This window comes from Astatotilapia calliptera, chromosome 5 (assembly GCF_900246225.1).
Source record: "Astatotilapia calliptera chromosome 5, fAstCal1.2, whole genome shotgun sequence".
Classification (NCBI taxonomy): Eukaryota; Metazoa; Chordata; class Actinopteri; order Cichliformes; family Cichlidae; genus Astatotilapia; species Astatotilapia calliptera.
The window spans coordinates 37,636,022-37,656,230 of record NC_039306.1 but is presented as its reverse complement, the minus strand read 5'-3'; the positions used below and the strand labels follow the sequence as shown (position 1 = coordinate 37,656,230).

Below are 20,209 nucleotides of genomic sequence, written 5' to 3'. Positions count from 1 at the left end.
TAGGAGACAATAGCTGAATAAGCTGTTTGGTGCTTTTAAGTTTTTGCTATCATCAATATTCATTTTGCAAAAAGGGCCATAAGGATAATCCATAATACTGGTTATAGAATTCACTGATCCGGTTCATTTTCTCACTGTACAAATTATATATAAAGCAATAAACAGCCCACTTCCTGACAATATTCTCAAAATGTTTTCTAAAAGAGTAGAGGGATACAGTTAGGGGGGGAAATAAATGTAAAACATCCCTGTGTTCAAACAACACTTAAAGGCTTTTGCATCTCTGTGTGTGGAATAAAGCTGTGGAACAGACTGAGTGAAGAACTGAAGCATGACTCAGTTTAAACAGAGGTTCAAAACTATGGTTTTTGCAAAGTGCAGGGAGGAGGAAAGGCTCTGATCTGGTGTTCTCCCCCATTAGTTTCACAACAGGGATGTGTATGTGTGGGTGCACAAGTATGTTTACATAAGTATATATATCTGTAAATGTAAAAGTAGCCTTTTGACGTGTTACTACAGTTATAAAAGCAAATACATGTACAATGGACAGGGAGAAAAGGTGTAGCCTATTAGTTACTAAAGGAGGGAGAAGGGGTGGGATTAAATAAGCTTACACTTCTTCCAGCTGCTTTTTAAACATATTATTTATAATTTCTAATTATTATTGTTTTGTTTTGCTTTTGTTTTTCTTTGTTTGTTTGTCTCCTTTTTCTCTGTTGTTGATGTTGTTATACTATTTTAACATGTTCAAAATAAAGAGACAACACAAATACAAATGCTGTTTCCTTAAAAATGTGGCATCATACACACAGCCTTTTAGAGTTATTAGATTTATTGCCAAGAAGCATTGTTACATCAAAGAACTAACTTAACGAACACAATTTTCCTTATTTGATTCCCAAGAGAAACAGGACTTAGTACTTGCTGATGGTTTTATAGGCCATTCAAGCCTTGTGCAGGTCTACAATTGTGTCCCTGACTTCCTTTATCAGCTATTTGGTCTTACCCTTTGTGGTCGATAGGTCGGAATGAAGGAACTGGTTCTGCAGACAGAAGTGCTTTATACAAATAATGAGTTGAGGTTAGCAGTCTCTGATTGATTAATTCATTGACTGATTAGGATCTGTGTGGTACATGGGCACACAACCAATCTGTGGGAAGCAGTATTCTGGCTGCATTGGACAGGTTCACCACGAATTTCACTTAATGAAATCCAAATCAATTTATAGCGTTTGTTATGTGGTTTTCTGGGTTTTATTAGAGACTGTTCATTTCTTTGGAACTGAGAAACATTACAAATTTATCAGGGGATGGATTAGTTATGTTCCCCCACAGTATGTCAGCATGGAGAGTGAAAAGTGAATTTTTCAAAGGGACAAACAGCTGTTGTCACCAGGTGGGCCACTCCACTGCTGTTTCTTCAGTATATGACCTCAGCATACTTTGTGGACATGTGGTATATTTTCACAGCATGACTAAACAGTTACTTCAAAGACAGAGTGAAAATAGCATGTATATGACTAAACACTGATCACATACTTTCATACTAAATTGCAGATATAAATTCTATCCTGCTTTATCTTCTCATAGTAACATAAACAACACCACCTGTGTGATTACATTTAAAACACATTTAATCGACTCCATCAGATCTGTCCATGCCAGAGTCTCACACATCGTCACACACCACTCAGCCTTCATGATTCATGTCCATGCCATATCTCTGTGTACCAATCGTGACCTGTTGGACAGTCCTGCTGCTTTACACACCTGCTGTAGTAACCACCGCGGTCCCCATCGGTGTGCCACTGGCATGTGTGTGTGGAGTGACTTTTCCCGGTCGGTGCTCCTTATTGCGGATACAGCTGTGAGTGCACAACTGGCATGAGGCACAGGCTGAGTTGCAGCAGGGTAAGAAGCGACAGGCGCTAACTCGCCACATGAAGCAGCCAGGTGACCAGAAGCACCAGCAGAGCACTATGCCACCTGTCACCATGCCCATGATGATGTAGAGAACCAACAGGGACAAAGAGGCAGGGGAGTCTAGAGTTAAAACAAAGTATAGTTATTTGTATCGGAAATGACAGTCATAATTAAATAAACAGCAGCAGTGAAAAAGTACATTCATTTATGTGTGTGGTGGGGAAGCTCCACCTCACAAAAAAACAATAGTCAACAATTCAGTGATACCCAACAGGGTCCATGGACTTGGAAATGTCCTGCCCATTGATCATCCATTCATAAAAAAAGTGTCACGAATCTCAGGATCCGGTGTGGTGTGTTTTTTTTTGCCTTCGCCTCTCCCACCAGGGCAGAGCTGGACCTTGCTCCCCCACCTCTGCACCCACCTTCAACGCACACCTGTTGCTCATTCATGCTAATCCTACTCTGGCTTCTCATTGTGAGTGATTACCTGGCAGACTACTTAAGATGGCAGGCGACTGCTTCCTCGCTGGATCGTTGTACTGAATAGTGTCAGTGTAGCCCAGCCACTTGAGCATCTTTTCCTTGAGATTTCTCAGAGTTTCTCCCTGATGTATTTTCCCCTGTGTACAGGCTTCCCAGATCCCCTGCCTGTGTCCCCTGTCGCTTTGAACTCTGTGGATGTGTGTGAGTGACGGTGAGCGTTTTAGATCAGACTGCTTGAGTGAGTCACGGACGGAGTAAAGAAGAACTAATGTTGGTGCCTGCCTCAGACCTTTCCCTCAGCCTTGGACTCCCTTGAGCCCTGTGTTTTCTTATCCCATTGTATATATTTATATATCTTCACCTGGTGCAATATCACAAATAAACCCTTCATCTTCTCCCTAAGCTTCTGAGTCCTGCGATTGAGTTCTCTACCAAACAAACGGTGACAAAAAGTCATAAACCACAGATTGCCTGACCATCCATCAGCACTTCAGAGCCTCTCTTTATGTTCCTGCTGCAGAGAGTTCCTTAAAAGTATATCTGAATATGAACAAAGGGCCAAAATATATTTTAAAAAAACCCTCCACTATTTCAACTGAATGGTCACTTTGACTATGATTATGTTGCTCTGTAGATATTTGCTATAACTTACTTCTCCACAATAAATTAAGCACATGAATGAAATTCTGACCACTGAAAGCAAGCAGTCTGCTCCTCTAGATAGAGCTCTGTAGCGCTGGGCAAAGCGAGGCTTTGTAAAAGCTGCAGCATTTAAAGCAATTGTGCCAGAATTGTAACGAGGCTTTCAAACAGTCTGACACCTCCACAGTCACCCCTACTGGCCACATCACATCTGATAATGATCTTCTGGGAAACAATGACTGAAGAAATTTTATTGGACTACTCTTGAGTGCAACTGAATTTTGTTATTTAGCAGCCAACTGACTGCAGGGTGTAAGCACTGTCTTTGCAAGTTTACGTACCTGCTACCGACTCAGGATTGGGAGGACCAATCGGCGCACCACAGTTCATACGTGTCAGGAAGGGCACAGTGGGTGGACTCAGAAAGGGATGAGGAGGGGTTGCTATTGCTGGTGAAGGTTCAGGAGGTAAAATTTGACCTTCTGAAGAAGGACAGATTTGGGTCAGCTATTAAATATTACAAATGGTGTTTCACTGGTAAGCTTTACAATACATTTCTTAAACTGTTTACAGTATTCCAAAATCCTCAAATTTCCTAATTAAGTAAGTATCAGCCTAACTGACCTTTGCAGCCTGTGGTGAGGTTTTCCTCCAGGTCACTTCCATCCCCACAGTTATCAATGCCTTTTTCATCACACACCAAACTCAGAGGGATGCACTTTCCATTCCTGCAAGTGAAGTAAGGCTCATTGCTGCAATCTGATTGATTAAAACCTGAAGGAAGAAGAAGACAACAAAGAAAGTGAAAAAGAGGGATTACTTTGGTAGTGGGTAGACTACTGCCACTGAATACTGACACACACATTCAGTGCATGCAATGGATTTCTACCTTGTACAGAAAATAGGTATGGTAGGTACGGTCAGAGGTGGGAAGTACGAAGTACAAATACTTCCTTACTCTACCTAAGAACATGTATCTGTACTTTACTTGAGAAGTTTATTTCCTGACTGCTTTTTACTTTTACTCCCTGACAGGCTTGTTACTTTTGGTTTGATGGATTTGAGTTGAATGCGTCAAACATCAAACCGATTAGAATTTTGCCAAATTTGTTTGGTTTATGCCACAGCACTAGAACGACTGCAACTGTCTGTAAGCTGTGGTACTTCAGCATCTAGCTAGCCCTACAGAAGAGGAGCCAACATAAAGAGAGTAATACTTTTTAAGTGTGAGGTAATTTCAAACGCAGCGTTTCTATCAACTCAACAAACACAAACTGTGTGTGTGCAGTTTGTCTCTCAGGCTACGTTCACACTAGCCTAGATAGATTTGAAAACGGCGTTTTCGTCTGAAAACGCTCCGCGTCCACACTAGCGTTTTCAGTCATTTTCACAGAGTTGTGCGTCCACAGGTGCAAAAGCGAGTAGGAATGAAAGAATTTGAAGTAAAGCTATCTGGAGCATGTACAAACTGATAATAATCTTTTTTAGGGCTGTCAAAATTGAGAGCAATCAAAACAACTGCTGTAATGCACTCCACTATCTTTTTTTAAGTGGTCACATGACTGCATCACATGACTAAAATGTGTCATCGTTTTAGAAAGTCTGCGCTTTCTAGTGTCCACACTGCGCCGGGGCAGCGTTTTCGAGAGCGTTTTCAAAACGCTGCGTTTTTCCCTTGAGGAAAACGCTGTCTCAGTGTGGGAGGCCAAAATGGAGAGAAAATGATGTGTGGACATAGCCTCAGTGTGTTGCAGCTAAAGGTCCAGCTGCCATATTTGACAGGGAGAGAAATGAAAGAGAGCTAACTTCACTCAAAGATCAGAATCAGAATGTCTTTATTGTCATTGTCACAGGTACAACCACATTATAAGTGGTCCCCGATCAGTGCATAAAAAATAAAAATGTGAAAGTATAAATAAAACAATAAAATTCAATAAAATCAATAAATAAAACACTTAAAGTGCTAATAAAAGTAGTATGAGCACACATTCACATACATTCCCACATACATGCTTCAGTCAGCGCATAGATCAATTCAAGAGTGGCGTGATGGACATTTTTTAGTAGCAGCAGCTTTTTTAAGACGGTGGGTATTGTGTAGATCTTCCAGTGTGGGGAGAGGGCAGCTAGTGATCCTTTGGGTGGTGTTAATGATCCTTTGGAGTGCTTTTCTCTGAGCCACGGTGCAGCTAGTGTACCAGATGCATATGCAATAGGTCTGTGTCTGTTGGTGGCTCTGTAGAAGGACACCAGCAGTCTCTGTGAGCCAGTGCTGAGGCTCAGGGCTGAGGATGTGTGATGGCCAACTCTCACTCTCTGTCTACAGCCTGAGAGGAAGCTGTTGAGCCACATGCAGGTGCTGTATGGAAGCCCCAGGTCCTGTAGCTTAACCACCAGTTTGTGTGGAAGAATGGTGTTAAAAGCTTAGCAGTAATCCATGAAAAGCATCCACACATAGCTCCAGGTGTGTTACGGCAGCATGGAGTAAACCTTTACTCAAAAAGCATCTCTAGACCCAGCAGTCTTAGCTAATTATAGGCCAATCTCCAACCTTCCTTTATATCAAACATCCTTGAAAGAGTAGTTGTCAAACAGCTAACAGATCATCTGCAGAGGTTTATTTGAAGAGTTTCAGTCAGGTTTCAGAGCTCATCACAGCACAGAAACAGCTTTAGTGAAGGTTACAAATGATCTTCTTATGGCCTCTGACAGTGGACTCATCTCTGTGCTTGTCCTGCTAGACCTCAGTGCAGCGTTCGATACTGTTGATCATAATATCCTATTAGAGCGATTAGAACATGCTGTAGGTATTACAGGTACTGTGCTGCAGTGGTTTGTATCATATCTATCTAATAGACTCCAATTTGTTCATGTAAATGGAGAGTCCTCTTCACACACTGAGGTTAATTATGGAGTTCCACAGGGTTCAGTGCTAGGACCAATTCTGTTTACATTATACATGCTTCCCTTAGGCAGTATCATTAGAAGACATAGCATACATTTACACTGCTATGCAGATGACACCCAGCTCTATCTGTCCATGAAGCCAGATAACACACACCAATGAGTTAAACTGCAGGAATGTCTTAAAGACATAAAGACCTGGATGGCCGCTAACTTTCTGCTTCTTAATTCAGATAAAACTGAGGTTATTGTACTCGGCCCTGAAAAGCTTAGAAATATGGTATCTAACCAGATTCTTACTCTGGATGGCATTACCTTGGCCTCCAGTAACGCTGTGAGGAACCTTGGAGTCATTTTTGACCAGGACATGTCCTTCAACGCACATATTAAACAAATATGTAAGACTGCGTTCTTCCATTTGCGCAACATCTCTAAAGTTAGAAATATCCTGTCTCAGAGTGACGCTGAAAAACTAGTTCATGCATTTATTACTTCCAGGCTGGACGACTGTAATTCATTATTATCAGGAAGTCCTAAAAACTCCCTGAAAAGCCTTCAGCTGATCCAAAATGCTGCAGCAAGAGTCCTGACAGGGACTAGAAAGAGAGAGCAGATTTCTCCTGCTTTGGCTTCCTGTTAAATCCAGAATTCAAAATCCTGCTGCTCACATACAAGGTCTTAAATAATCAGGCCCCATCTTATCTTAATGACCTTGTAGTACCATATCACCCTATTAGAGCACTTCGCTCTCGCTCTGCAGGCCTACTTGTTGTTCCTAGAGTATTTAAAAGTAGAATGGGAGGCAGAGCCTTCAGTTTTCAGGCCCCTCTTCTGTGGAACCAGCTTCCAGTTTGGATTCAGGAGACAGACACTATCTCTACTTTCAAGATTAGGCTTCAAACTTTCCTTTTTGCTAAAGCATATAGTTAGGGCTGGACCAGGTGACCCTGAATCCTCCCTTAGTTATGCTGCAATAGACATAGGCTGCCGGGGATTCCCATGATGCATTGAGTTTTTCCTTTCCAGTCACCTTTCTCACTCACTATGTATTAACAGACCTCTCTGCACTGAATCATATCTGTTATTAACCTCTGTCTCTCTTCCACAGCATGTCTTTATCCTGTCTTCCTTCTCTCACCCCAACCAATCACAGCAGATGGCCCCGCCCCTCTCTGAGCCTGGTTCTGCCGGAGGTTTCTTCCTGTCAAAGGGAGTTTTTCCTTCCCACTGTTGCCAAAGTGCTGCTCATAGGGGGTCATATGATTGTTGGGTTATTCTCTCTATGTATTATTGTAGGGTCTACCTTACAGTATAAAGTGCCTTGTGGCGACTGTTGTTGTGATTTGGCGCTGTGTAAATAAAATTGAATTGAATTCCTGATGTTCAAAGATATCCCAGTTAGTCCTGTCAAAACAGTCCTGCAGCTGCTGAGAGGCACCCTCTGGCCATATGGTAATGAAAGACATTACCATGGAGAAAGACTCCATGGCCAAAGACTAAGACAGAAGGACAGGAGAGGAAGAAGAGAGCTTGGATTTAAAGGGAAGGATGCTCAGTATTGCTTGATAGACTGGGAATTTAAAGCTTCCATGTAGGTCCTCGTGTTTTTAATCAGATATTAAGTCTATGTGACATTATGTTTTATCACATTGAGAAACATGCTGCAAAACAAACTGAGTCAAACCAAGTGTGTTATTCAAAGGCTGCATTAAAATCCTCTGCAGGATAAACAGGTTAGTTAGTTGTAGTGTGATGGGTTTAAAGTAAAGAACAGTGTGTGACTGATACACTATGGCTGTAGTTTCATGGTCAGAGTAAGGTTACATCAAGTGTAGCAGCGATTCATGTGAATTTTGCTGATGATGCTAAGATTCACTGACTGAATTCCACCAGTCAGTAAATTGATTTCCACATTGATTTAAGTCGTGTACATCCACAAAGAGTGGATCAATGACCAGGTTTCCCATGGTCACTGATCATGACTCAAGGATCATTGATCAGTGGTTGTTGTCAAAGGAGCTTTCAAAGAAAAGCGTCTGGACTTCTTTAAGTTGCTTGAAGACGTTTCACCTCTCATCCGAGAAGCTTCTTCAGTTCTAAGGTCAAATGGTGGAGAGTCCCAGATATAAACCTAGTGGGAGTGACCCCCCACAGAGGGACAAAAGGACCCCTGATGATCCTCTAATCGCCTGAGCCAAGGTGTGAAACTGGGTGTGGGTCCCAATCAGCCAGAGTTTCGGGTGAGTTCATTGTGAAACCTGGCCCCACCTTATCATGCGAATTCCTGAGGTCAGATGGCCCAGGATGTGAGTGGGCGTTAAGGCGTCTGGGAAGGGATCTCAAAACTGGATTATAGATGGCAGAGAGTTGGTGTCGTAAACCCCCGCCTCTGTTCAAAGATGGTCGCTCACAGTGGACATAGATGCTTCTTTCACTCCTCTTTCAAACCATCTGTCCTCTCTGTCCAAAATGTGAACATTGGCATCCTCGAAAGAGTGACCTTTGACCTTTAGATGCAGATGGAAAGTGCAAACTTCACAAGTGCATGGCACAACATAGAGAAGCCACCTCCACAGGACAAGACTCAGCTGTCCATCTGCATCTAAAGGGCCATCTGATCTCAGGAATTTGCATGATACACATCGGACTACAAACACGCACATTACCAACTCCGGAAGACGATCAAAGCAGCCAAACGTGAGTACAGGGACAGGGTGGAGCAACAGTTTGACAACCCTCGGAGTATGTGGCAGGGACTAAACACGATCGCAGACTTTAGAGGGAAAACCAGCACACCGCAGACCACGGCCTCTCTGTGTGAGGATCTAAACGTATTCTACGCTAGATTCGACACAGCGAACACCATGAGACCGGACAGTGTGCGCACCGCGGATGACGTCAGTGCGCACACTGTGTCTGAGGAGGATGTGCGGAAGTGCTTCAGGAAGGTGAACGCACGCAAAGCTACTGGTCCGGACGGGATTCACGGCCGCGTCCTCAAGTCATGCGCGGCTCAGCTGGCTGGAGTGTTCACGCACATCTTCAACCTTTCCCTCTCTCTGTCTGTAGTCCCAGCCTGCTTCAAAATGGCCACCATCGTCCCTGTACCCAAATCCTCCACCATCTCCTCATTGAACGACTGGCGACCTGTAGCCCTGACCCCCATCGTAAGCAAATGCTTCGAGAAGCTGGTCAGGGACTTCATCTGCTCTGCACTACCCGACTCACTGGACCCTCTACAGTTCGCATACCGCCACAACAGGTCCACTGATGATGCCATAGCCCTGACACTACACACTGCCCTGTCACACCTGGAGAAGAGAGACACGTATGTGAGGATGCTGTTTGTAGATTACAGCTCAGCATTCAATACCATCGTTCCCTCGAAGCTGGACAGGAAACTGCAGGATCTAGGACTGAGCAGCTCCCTCTGCAGCTGGATCCTTAGCTTCCTGTCTGACAGACGCCAGGTGGTCAGACTGGGCAGCATCACCTCATCCCCCATCACACTGAACACTGGTGCTCCACAGGGGTGTGTACTGAGCCCTCTCCTGTACTCACTCTACACCTACGACTGCACAGCCACTAACAACTCCAACATCATTGTGAAGTTTGCGGACGACACTACAGTGGTGGGTCTTATCACCAACGGTGATGAGACGGCTTACAGGGAGGAGGTCAGCGCCCTGACCCACTGGTGTCAAGACAACCATCTCACCCTCAACGTCGCAAAGACAAAGGAGTTGATAGTGGACTTCCGGAGGTGCAGAGAAGTACACACCCCCGCCTGCGCCTCAATTTTATTCCACAACCTAGACATCCGCATTATTCACACTCTCATAACACACACATATAGGGGCTTGGGGGTGGGGGACGGTCTGTGTATTGAACCTCACCTCTGGTGCTGGTGGCCGCCTCTTGATTTTAAATGCATGTAGACATTGAGGGTTCTCGAGAGGGGCCGTGCTGACACCTGCTGTTCTTTGCCAGCAGCACCATGCCCTCCCGTGTTTTAAATGCACTTGGGAACAGCACGCAGCAACACTACACATGAGTGGGAGGAGGGAGGTATGGGGTCTTCACCCCCCCCTGTTCTCTGTTAGCCATTGGGACGCAGAGGCTGGGAGGAGGAGTTGGCCGTCCAATTGGGGTCTGTGATGCAGGGCCTCCCGGCTGCTGCAGAGCCGGGAGCGGTATGCTTGTCTCCACCTCAGGGGAAAGGGTTACATCTCCTGGGTCTAGGTGGTGTCCAGGGCTGGGCGCTCATGTATGTACCGGCTCACTCCTGGTGGCCGCTTGGCGGGTCCTGGTGCCCATGGCTTGGTCAGGCCTCTTCCGGGGATTGGGGGGCCCTCCGGCCTCTGGGCCTACGGCTCGGTTCACTCTGGCACAGCAGGCTGCCGGCAGAGCTCGCGGGCATGCCACTGCAGCTCCCTCTGGCTTCTGCTCTGTGGCTGCTGGGAGTTCTCTCGTCTGGGGCTCTCCTCAAATCTTCTCAGGAGGGTGGCATGGTTGCCCTTAAAGTGGACCTCCTTGGGCTCTCGCACTCTGGAGCCTCTGGATGTCTGGGGCCTGGATCTCCTCCATGCATGCTTCATGCCCTGGGGGACAGGGCTATGGCTCCCTACACCCTCTAGCAGATCATTACATGGAGAAACCTTTTGAAAACAAGCGCACTGATCCACACGGGTGTTCAGACAAGCTACACTTTTCTTGGCTGCTACCTCAAAGCACACTGTGTGCTGTCGGTCCTGTGTGCTGCACAAAAACATTTAATATTTAGTATTTACTGTTATTTACACTTATTATGTTGCTCTCTTTTTTTTGCTTGTTTTCTCTTTTTTTCTTTTTTTTCTCTCAACAGGTGATCTGGGAGATTTTTTTTCTTTTTAAGTTTACTTTCTCACTGTCCCTCTTCCCCTCTGTTTTTCTGTTCCTTCATCTCTCTTTCTTCCTTTCCTATCCCCCAGCCATGTCTGTCCCGTCTGTAACAACTGAAAATAAAATAAAATAAATAATAACAACAAGGGTTGATCAAATGGACTAAAACGGCAAGGCCGTGATGATCCACTTGGAAAAGTAAATCCATTGGGTGCCTTTGTTGGCTTTCAGATATCAATTCTGATGGCTAAGGAACCAAACCGGACAGGCAAAAAAAAAGAAATCACACCTGCTCACAGAACCGATTTTCTCCATTCCAACCTCAGCACTACTATGGGTAAAATCAAAGAGCTGTCAGTGACAACCCTGCAGACCTGCACAAGTTGCAGGAGTGACCTAGCCAGTCTCCAGACCTCAGTCCTGTAGGAAATCTGTGGACAGAGCTCCCGTTTTGAGTTGCCAAGTTGCAGCAACGACACCTAAAGGATTTAGAGAGTTTCTGCAAGGAGTAGTAGGCCAAAAGCCCCCAGCGCTACTTCTCAAATTAAATTAACACTGACTTTAAATGATGCAGCATCTGTCTATCCTGTTAAATCTCCAGTGACATTTTGTATCTGCAAAATAAAATGTTACATTAAAATACAAGACGTGTTATTCCAGTTTCTTATAAGCTTCTTCTGTCATCGCTTTTAACTTCAGCTGACCTTCAAGTAATGTGGATTGCACAACACTGGACATTATATTCTTCATTTCCAGTTAATACTTGTACAGCTGCTGTTATTGTGTATATATTTATTTATATTTCTTCATACATTCTTATATAGTTCTATATTGTGTATTTTGTTGTACAGTTATTTTATTTTCAACTTTAATTTATATATTTTATCTTATTCTTCCCAGTTAAATTTACCCTTCATTCTAATTTGTGTTGTACAGTTATTTCATTTTTAACCTTAATTTATATTTTATTCCTTCCTAGTTAAATTTACCCTTTTTCATTTTTCATATTTATTTCCTATCTTATTCATAGCCTTTTCCTTTTTTGTTTTCTTTAGGTCACGAGCAGTTGTCCAAGCATTTCACTACATATCGTACTGTGTATGACTGTGTACGTGACAAATAAAATTTGAATTTGAATTTGAAGTAAAACAAAGCAGAACTTTCCTAAAGTATGTGTTTGATTAAAGGTCTCCTGTTTCTTAGCTAAAGACTGACTTTCAAACACATTTTCATAACCTTTACCGTGTTTTTCTTACCCAGTCTGAAGGAGGTGAAGTCCCCCACAAAGTCAACTCGAGGCTGAGTCCCCCTGGTCACCAGCCTCAGGGTCAGGTAGTTTCCTGTGGACAGCACTGGTCGGGGTGGGCTCTTCCCACAAAGAGGAGGCCCCAAGAGAGGCGAGGTTGTGTCCCGACCATCATAGAACTGAACGTAAGAGCCGGCATGACACGGATCTTCTGAGTTTTCACCAGAGGTAGACTGCGATCTGGGGCTGAGAGGGGCAGAACCGTGGGGGGACAGAGACTCTGGCAAGACAGGCGCAGGACTCAGGGGGGCCACTCTAAGCAAGCTGTAAACCAGGAAGAAGCGGAAATGGAACTGGACCTTGTCTTTGGGAGAGCTGGCCTGCATTGTCAGGTGGCAATCAGTCCCCATGATCACAAAGTAGTACTTCTTGGATTCCTGGTGTGAGTTGATGATCATACCGTCACCTTGGATTGTCTGGCCACAGAAATCTACCACATTCACTGACAGGGAAGAAAAAAAACAAGAGACTAACTTCCCACATATTACACAGTCAAAGCAAGGTTGTTACAGATTTTTTTAAAAGGTTACTTTGATCAATTTCTCTTTATTAAAAATGGGCTAACCTGAACACACTCTGTGTTTTTGAGTTGTGTTGCTTTTGGTTTTTTTTTTTTTTTTCACAGTATTTTAAAGTATTTCGAACCATTATGGTTGTTTGAGTTTATGTTGCCTTCCTTTCATTTTAAAGCTATTGTCGTGTAACGTCAGCCAACAAATTTCAGCTTGCTGAATATTTTCGCGTTCCCATTCTCTGTAAACTGTGCAACTCTGACTTCATTGTTTAATGTTCTTACAAACCAAAAGAATTCAGTAGTGTCTTTTTAAAAAAAAATGAAACTAACGTTTGCACATCAGCACAGATATGGATGGATTTGCAAACGAGATGAAGGCTTCCACCTGAATACCATTTTGTTCACAATTACCAACCCAAGATACCAGCTTTTTGGTTTACACTTGACTAAAATTTGAATTCCTTCTTCTTTTCTGTTTTTTTTTCTTCCTTATTGGGTCTATGCAGAGTATCTCTGGTGCTACCATGTTTTTCAGTCATCTCTGGCTAGCTCTGGGATGTTTTTATCAGTCTTCAACTCAAAATGTGCGCACAAAATGTGTGCTAACCAGTCTGGTGTTACATTAACCCTTTCACACACAGTGCTCACTACAGTAGACAGGTATTTATAGGTGGTTTTCTTGTATTTGTGTCAGTGTTGATGGTATACTTGCACATAAATCACTACACACTGATGTGTCACTCCATACCCTGCCACCCACTGGTCAGCCAGTGTACTTGTAAAAAAAACTCTTTGAAAAGTAAATTTAAAAAAAATTAAGCTCAAAAATCTTTTTTCAAATCCTGATTGATGGTGTCATAATTCATGCAGGACAGGTTTAAATGGTGGTTCTAGGTAGAAGTTGTCGTGACTTTTTTCCTTTTGATCCCATACACCCAAAAATTCAATATTTGCTAAATAAGCCCATTTAAACAAAAGTCATGAAAAATAACATAATGTGGTTTTAATTTAACAGAGTTACAGAATTATTAAAATGCCAAGGAGGTCAAAACAACACCCTTGGCAGAAAAATAGCTGGCTGACAAGGAACAGGACCATTTTAGCCTGATAGGTCAGAGTTAGTTAAACCACATCTGAAGAGCAGATCCTCGGAGGACACACATATCATAACATTGTAGACCTAAATCTACCGTGGGACCAACGTCTAAGACGCAGCTTATCTAAAAGCAGGCTCCGGCAGCCTCCACACTGTCACCCATGGCCCCTTCCCTCTGGGCCACAGGCCAAATAATGAGGAAATTTATGACCACCCCTGAAGTTTATTAGCTTTGTTTCCATGGCAACTTGAATGTCCTAGGGCACATGAGCCCCTGTTGGTGGGAAACAGCTCATCCCCTCCACATGGCCTAAGTAAATACAAGACCTGGAGAGGATAACATCCAATGCACGGGTGACCAGAAGGTACAGAGGCCTCACTAAAGAATTTTGCAGGTTGAAAATTCAATTCATCTCTCAAAAATGTATTGTAAATTAAGTCTATTTGTTGAGCTGACAGACGAGGGGTTATTCACAATGCTCACAGGTTATATTTAGATTTGATTTGATAACCTTTGTAGTTTAGTAATTGTTTTTTTTCTTGGGCAGCTTTCATGAGTTCCTAGAGGTTAAAAACGGTCATTTGACCCATTCTTATATAGTCCTTTTCTACTCTCCCAGAGCACTCAGTGTTTTAGACAACATGCACTTTTTCTCTCTACGTAATATTCACACACACTCATACACTGATGGATGCTTTGGAGAGCAACTTAGGGTTAGTAATTTGCTCAAGGATATTTGGCCTGCAGACTGGAGCAACCAACAACCAGTCAACAGTGCTTGTCCAGTGCCTAAGCTGTACAAGCACTCAAGAACACATACAAACAACAGAAATACACTCACTGGCCACTTTGTTAGCGACACTATTTAATTAAATTGAAAGCCTTTATTGTCATTATACATAGTATAAGAAGATTAGAAACAGCTCTAGAAAAGTGCATGGGTACCTTAGCACATTATAAAGACTATACAATAATTTAACTATACACTTAATATAAATATAAATACACAGTACAGTACTGGATGACAGAGACAGACAGGCAGAGAACTGATTACTTTTTGTGCAAGCACCCTTAGGATGTGTAGCCGCTGCTGGGCCATCTTGACTAGCGCCGTGGTGTTAGTTGACCAGGAGAGGTCTGCAGAGATGTGGACGCCAAGGAATTTGAAGGACTCCACTCGCTCTACACTTTCTCCGTTGATGTGCAGGGGGGCAGAGGCAGTTCTGTTCCACCTGAAGTGCAGGATGAGTTCCTTGGTCTTGGTGACGTTAAGTGTCAGGTTGTTTGATGCACACCATTTTCCCAGTTTCAGGACTGAGAGTGTGAGGGGAAGAGAGGTGAGGGCCGAGCTTCACCGGCTGGGGTCTGTTGACCAAGAAGTCCTTTATCCAAGAGCAGGTGGGTGGTGGTTTGGGGACACCCGGATGTAGAAGGCATCCCACTGTGTGTGTTCAAAATCTCCCATTCCACCAAATCTGAATATTTTCTATTAGACTGAATTCTGGTGAGTGTGGAGGCACTCTGAGTTCAGTGAATCTTCAACCAGGACCATCACCTGTGGTGGAACCAGCTCCCAGTGTCAGTTCAGGAAGCAGGCACCAAAGCATCAGCATCAAACTTTTGTTTTTCATGCTGCAAGCTTGGGTCTTCGACAATGTTGTTGATGTTGTTCCTGTAATCTGCTGGAGCCATTCGCCTTGCTTGGGAGTCACTGCACCAAGCGCTCCGATTGCCACCACTGCTACCTTCATCCTCCACATCTTCTAGAGCCCTTGGTATTTCTCCAGCTTCTCGTGTTACTACTTCCTGATGTTGCCGTCATTCAGTATTGCTACATCTATCACTACGGCCGTCTTCTTCAGTTGGTCCACCACCACTATGTCTGGTTGGTTAGCCACCACCATTTTGTCCGGGGTGGTTGTAGCTCAGGTGGTAGAGCAGGTCAGCTACTAACTGGAAGGTTAGTGGTTCCCATGTTGCTCTCTGAGTGTGAATGTTAGATAGGGAGCACTTAACAACTTAGCTTGCGTGATTGGGTGAATGAACGAGTTGTATAGAGTGCTCAGAGTAGAAAAGTCCTGTATAAGAACCAATTCTTCTGTATCTGGAAGTCCCACAGGATCTTAGCTCGGTCATTCTCCATCACGCTACTGGTCATGTCCCACTTTGACCTTTTAAATTTCTCCCACAATTAAAATATTTGGTCTCATATGGTGTGAGCATAAGTAAGACAAACCCTTAGGTATAACAACATCAGCCATCACATCTCCTTACTTTAGAGGTCTGGTCTAGGTTTGCTCTTGAATTTGGCTCCCATCTGTATATTTCATGTACAATAATTAATTTATTAAGACACAGAACACATTTACAAGCAAATACATGTTAGCAGCCTAGCTTAATTGTTTCTAGTGATGAAGGACTCTGGAGTGTACATCATACATGTTTATCTCACTACCGACTAGGGATGGGTATCGTTTAGGTTTTATCCGATACCGGTGCCAAATCGGTACTTTTGAAACGGTGCCGGTGCTTAAAGAATGGAGAACACAAAATTGGTCCAAAAACCTCTCATGTTCAGCTGTTTTTTTGTAAAAAGATAACAATGTTAGCCTTTTCTGCAGCAATAGGGCATATATGGTATCACTCTTGGCTGGAAGCAGTGCTTAAACAATGGAAAAAACACCAACTTTGTCCAAAAACCTCTCATGTTTAACTGTTTTCCACTTTTTCTTTGGTCATTTTAGCCTTTTTGGCCAGGGTGAAGGGAGTATCTGCCATCAAACAAGAAGACAGCCGCATGTAACTACGACGGTGTTTGCTAGTTCACCTTACATGCATTAATGTAATAACGTGGTTAGCCTACTCAACGTAAATTACAAGAACAACATGAAGCTACTCACGCAGAGAAGAACGGCTGCTGCTGCTGCTGCATCATCATCCTCATCATTTCTGCTACACTGGCAGGGCTAGGGGCCAGGACTCTCCTCTTCGGGTTTTTGGGGATGTTGCTAACTCCGTGTCTGATAACAGGCACCACACCCGCAGTAGATGTGCTCGGTGTGAGGTCTCGCAGCAAGCTATCAAATACGGCGCATTTCTGGGCTTTTAAAAAAAAAACGCTATGCGTCGCCAGGTGTTTCATCGGATTCGAGGTGTTACCTCCTTTGACAGTATCACAGTATCAGCTTAAAGCACTTGTTGCTGCTGAGTTTGCATATTTTGCTGTGAAATACAGCCAGACTTTGATCACTTCGCCTTGGGCATTTTTAATCTGTAGCTCTGCTCTAAAAGAACGTACATACCTGGGCCCGCCTACTATCCTCGGAAACGTAAAATGATTGGCTAGAAGTGTATCACAGCTCAGGAAAAAAAAGCACCGAAATAAAGCACCGAAATGTGCGCTGCTTTTCGGTCTGGTTACTACCATTTATGTCAGAACCGGAGCCATCATGGCACCGGATAACGGTACCCATCCCTCCTACCGACTTATATATATTATAAATATATTATCTCCCCCTTCTAGTAATGCAACTTCTGCATGCGGGACGTTTCAGGCTTTGGACAGGCAAACTGTGAAATGGACACGGTGGACTGTGACACTTGTTTGTGATTACAAGCCGAATTTTGTTGGGCACTGTCTTCATAGACCTTTAGTTCAACAGAAGTTATGTAGAAGGCAAAACGTGTGTGATATACAGGGTCAGTGTTCCTGAGCCTAGTCAGTGATTTCTACTTTATGGACAGCAGTACAGCCTGAGCACACACTGAAGCACTAGAACGTCTCAGCCTCTCATGTTTTTGAAGTAATTAGTAGAAATACTAACAAATAAACTTGGCCTGGTTTATTTGAAATGTGTTGCTGGTGTCTTTGGAAAAACCTTGTTAACACACTCACAGAGATTTTAAAAATGATTGCATGTCTTTGTTTTGTTACTTTGACTCTCACATATTTAGCGCAATCAGAGCGTTGTGCACAGAGAAATACAGCACACACACGTGCACCAAGCCTCTTTTAGTTGAGTTTGTGGAGTATTTCACACAGTTGTATCCGGGTGTTAAAAACTTACTGGTGTCGATGGACGAGGTGGAGAGACTCATGAAGCAGCGCAGCAGGAGCAGCAGTGTGAACACCCGCTGATTGCAGCTCTCCATTATCCAAACTGGGATACGAACGTGAAAAGCAGAGGAGGGTTCAGTCAGTTCACAGGTTAACAGAGTCACTTTAACCTAAATTTGTCACATTTGTCCAAAATAGAAAGTGCAGCATGCAAGAGTGTGACTGTCTGTTTAGCGGTGTGCTGCTCTCTTCTGTTACTTTGTTATTCGAGTTGAACCTTATCCTCTCGTGTCCAGTCATCTCCTTGACAACACCCAACCAATCAGCCTTCAAGTTAGGGAAGGGGCGCGCGCGCGCGCGCACACACACACACACACACACACACACACACACACACACACACACACACACACACACACACACACACAGTCTTTGTTCAAAATAAAGGTCCACTCACTTGATGTAAACTTCATTTAGTTAGCTGAACTCTCCTTCTTCCTTGGGTGCTTTTAGCTGCTTCTCTGGTTTAAGGCTAAGTCAGTACAGTTATGTGCTTAACCAAATCTTACATCATTAGATACACGTTAGATACACTGCTGTAGAAACATTTAATCACAAATCATGTGTTTCACAAGAAAACACACTGGAACAGTAATTATATCCAGTTGTAAATGGGCTGGTCCTTGTGTAGTGCTCTTTACTCTACTCAAGCACTCAAAGAACTTTATGCGACATGGCTCATTCATTCATTCATTCATTCATCCACACAAGCACTTTTCTTTCCTATTTTCACTCCAGTGACCATACTAGAGTGAAATCTGTGGTTCAGTATCTTGGCCAAGTATACTTTCGCATGTAGGAGCAGCCAGGGATTGAATCACCAACTTTCCAGTTAGTAGATGACCTACACCAGAGCTTCCCAAAGTGTGGGGCCCGCCCCCTAAGGGGGGCGCAGAGCCATTGCAAGGGGAAAAAAGGGGAAACCCCCCCCCCCCAAAAAAAAAAAACGCTTGGACACTGCTAGCACGGGGCGCCCACAAAACGCAAAGCAGGAGATGAAGCATCGCTATATATGTTTCCAAACCAACTTCATTCTAAGCCAAAGACTAGAAAATATGGTGAAGCAAATCTGCCCTTTGGTTTCACCTGCACAAGTGCTGAGGTAGGTCTCCGCTGCGTTGGGAGCATGCACTGGGCTGTTCAAATCACAGACAAACAGGATCCCACATTCTTGATTTTTAGTTCACAAACACTTGTTGTAATGACTAACTGCTCCTGACATTTTGGAGATGTTTGCTCTTTATACAGTAAAGTTACAGCGGGATACAAATAATATCAGGCTGATCCTGCTACACTTTGTTCCCCCTGTCTAAATCACGGAAAAACAGGATCCCACAGCTGTTTATGTTTTTGAACCCATTTTTGCACAGAGAGACATGTTTTTGAAAAATGTATTGACAGCAACGTTGAATATTATTACACAGGAAAAAAACAACTACATGTAAAATAATGACACTGTGACGCCTCTGGCTTTGTAAATGGAGGGACAGTAACTGCGTGTAAAACCTGCAGACAGTCAGATTAACAGTATTTTGTCTCTATCTGCCATTCTGCAATTCATCTCTGTCATGGTCGCTGCGTGGCAGGCAGGATGAGGACCCAGAATGCAAACTCACGGACTCAGGGGATAAACTCAAAATCACAGCTTTAATGCTGGAAGGCAGATCACAAGAAATACAAAACTTAAACTGGGAACAAAAACTAACACTTGCAGAGAGACACAGGGAAATCCACGCAGCTATGAGGGAGACTACGACACAGAACTGAGGGAGACGCAGACATAAATACACAGAGGGTTAACGAGGGAAGTGGGAGCACACGGGGAACACAGCTGACACAGATAATCATAATGAGACAGGGCAGGAGTGAACACAACATGACGCATACTGACGAGAGACTGTCAAAGTAAAACAGGAAGTACGCAGAGGTTCAGACAGGAGGAGAGAGCACGGGGAGAACACAGACATAACAGGCTGGGGAAAACATGGAATAAAACACGAAAGGGGACAAGGGCTCATGAATACATAGAGGGGCACACAGGGGGTGAGAGTCACAAAGGGAAAGCACACAGGGAACAACATAACAGGGCAACTCCGGAAACAGAACCTAAACAGGGAACTGAATACAAAAATACAAGAGAACTAAGAATACTGGGCCAACACGGCCCAGGACCATGACAATCTCATGTAAAAAATAACGTGGCGCACAGCGTGACGTGAATAAAGGCACATACCTTTGATGTTGCGTGACGAACTCTGTATTCCTCGTCCACATGTAAATGCAAAAAAGGAGTTTTAAAAAATCTCAGTTTTCGGTGATTGGAAACGCCGTTTATGTGG

General features: G+C 43.7%; 1 protein-coding gene across 1 annotated transcript; it reads right to left on the bottom strand.

Moving 5' to 3' along the window:
- Positions 1-751: 751 nt before the first annotated feature.
- ldlrad2 (low density lipoprotein receptor class A domain containing 2) lies at positions 752-18,057 on the bottom strand. Its single transcript, XM_026169180.1, has 5 exons — positions 17,821-18,057; positions 12,093-12,584; positions 3,676-3,825; positions 3,393-3,533; positions 752-2,043 (listed from the first exon to the last, which is right to left on the bottom strand). The coding sequence occupies exons 1-5, from the start codon at positions 17,903-17,905 to the stop codon at positions 1,763-1,765; spliced, it is 1,149 nt and encodes a 382-aa protein (XP_026024965.1). The 5' UTR covers positions 17,906-18,057; the 3' UTR covers positions 752-1,762.
- Positions 18,058-20,209: the final 2,152 nt, after the last annotated feature.

Bases quoted from the DNA above. Each gene is read 5' to 3' on its own strand.
- ldlrad2 (XM_026169180.1), bottom strand. From the start codon at position 17,905: ATGGAGAGCTGCAATCAGCGGGTGTTCACACTGCTGCTCCTGCTGCGC. The intron at 12,585-17,820 runs GTAAGTTTTTAA...CTTCCCTGTCAG, and splicing joins CACCTCGTCCATCGACACCA to TGAATGTGGTAGATTTCTGT. The intron at 3,826-12,092 runs GTAAGAAAAACA...TTCTTCCTTCAG, and splicing joins CTTCACCTCCTTCAGACTGG to GTTTTAATCAATCAGATTGC.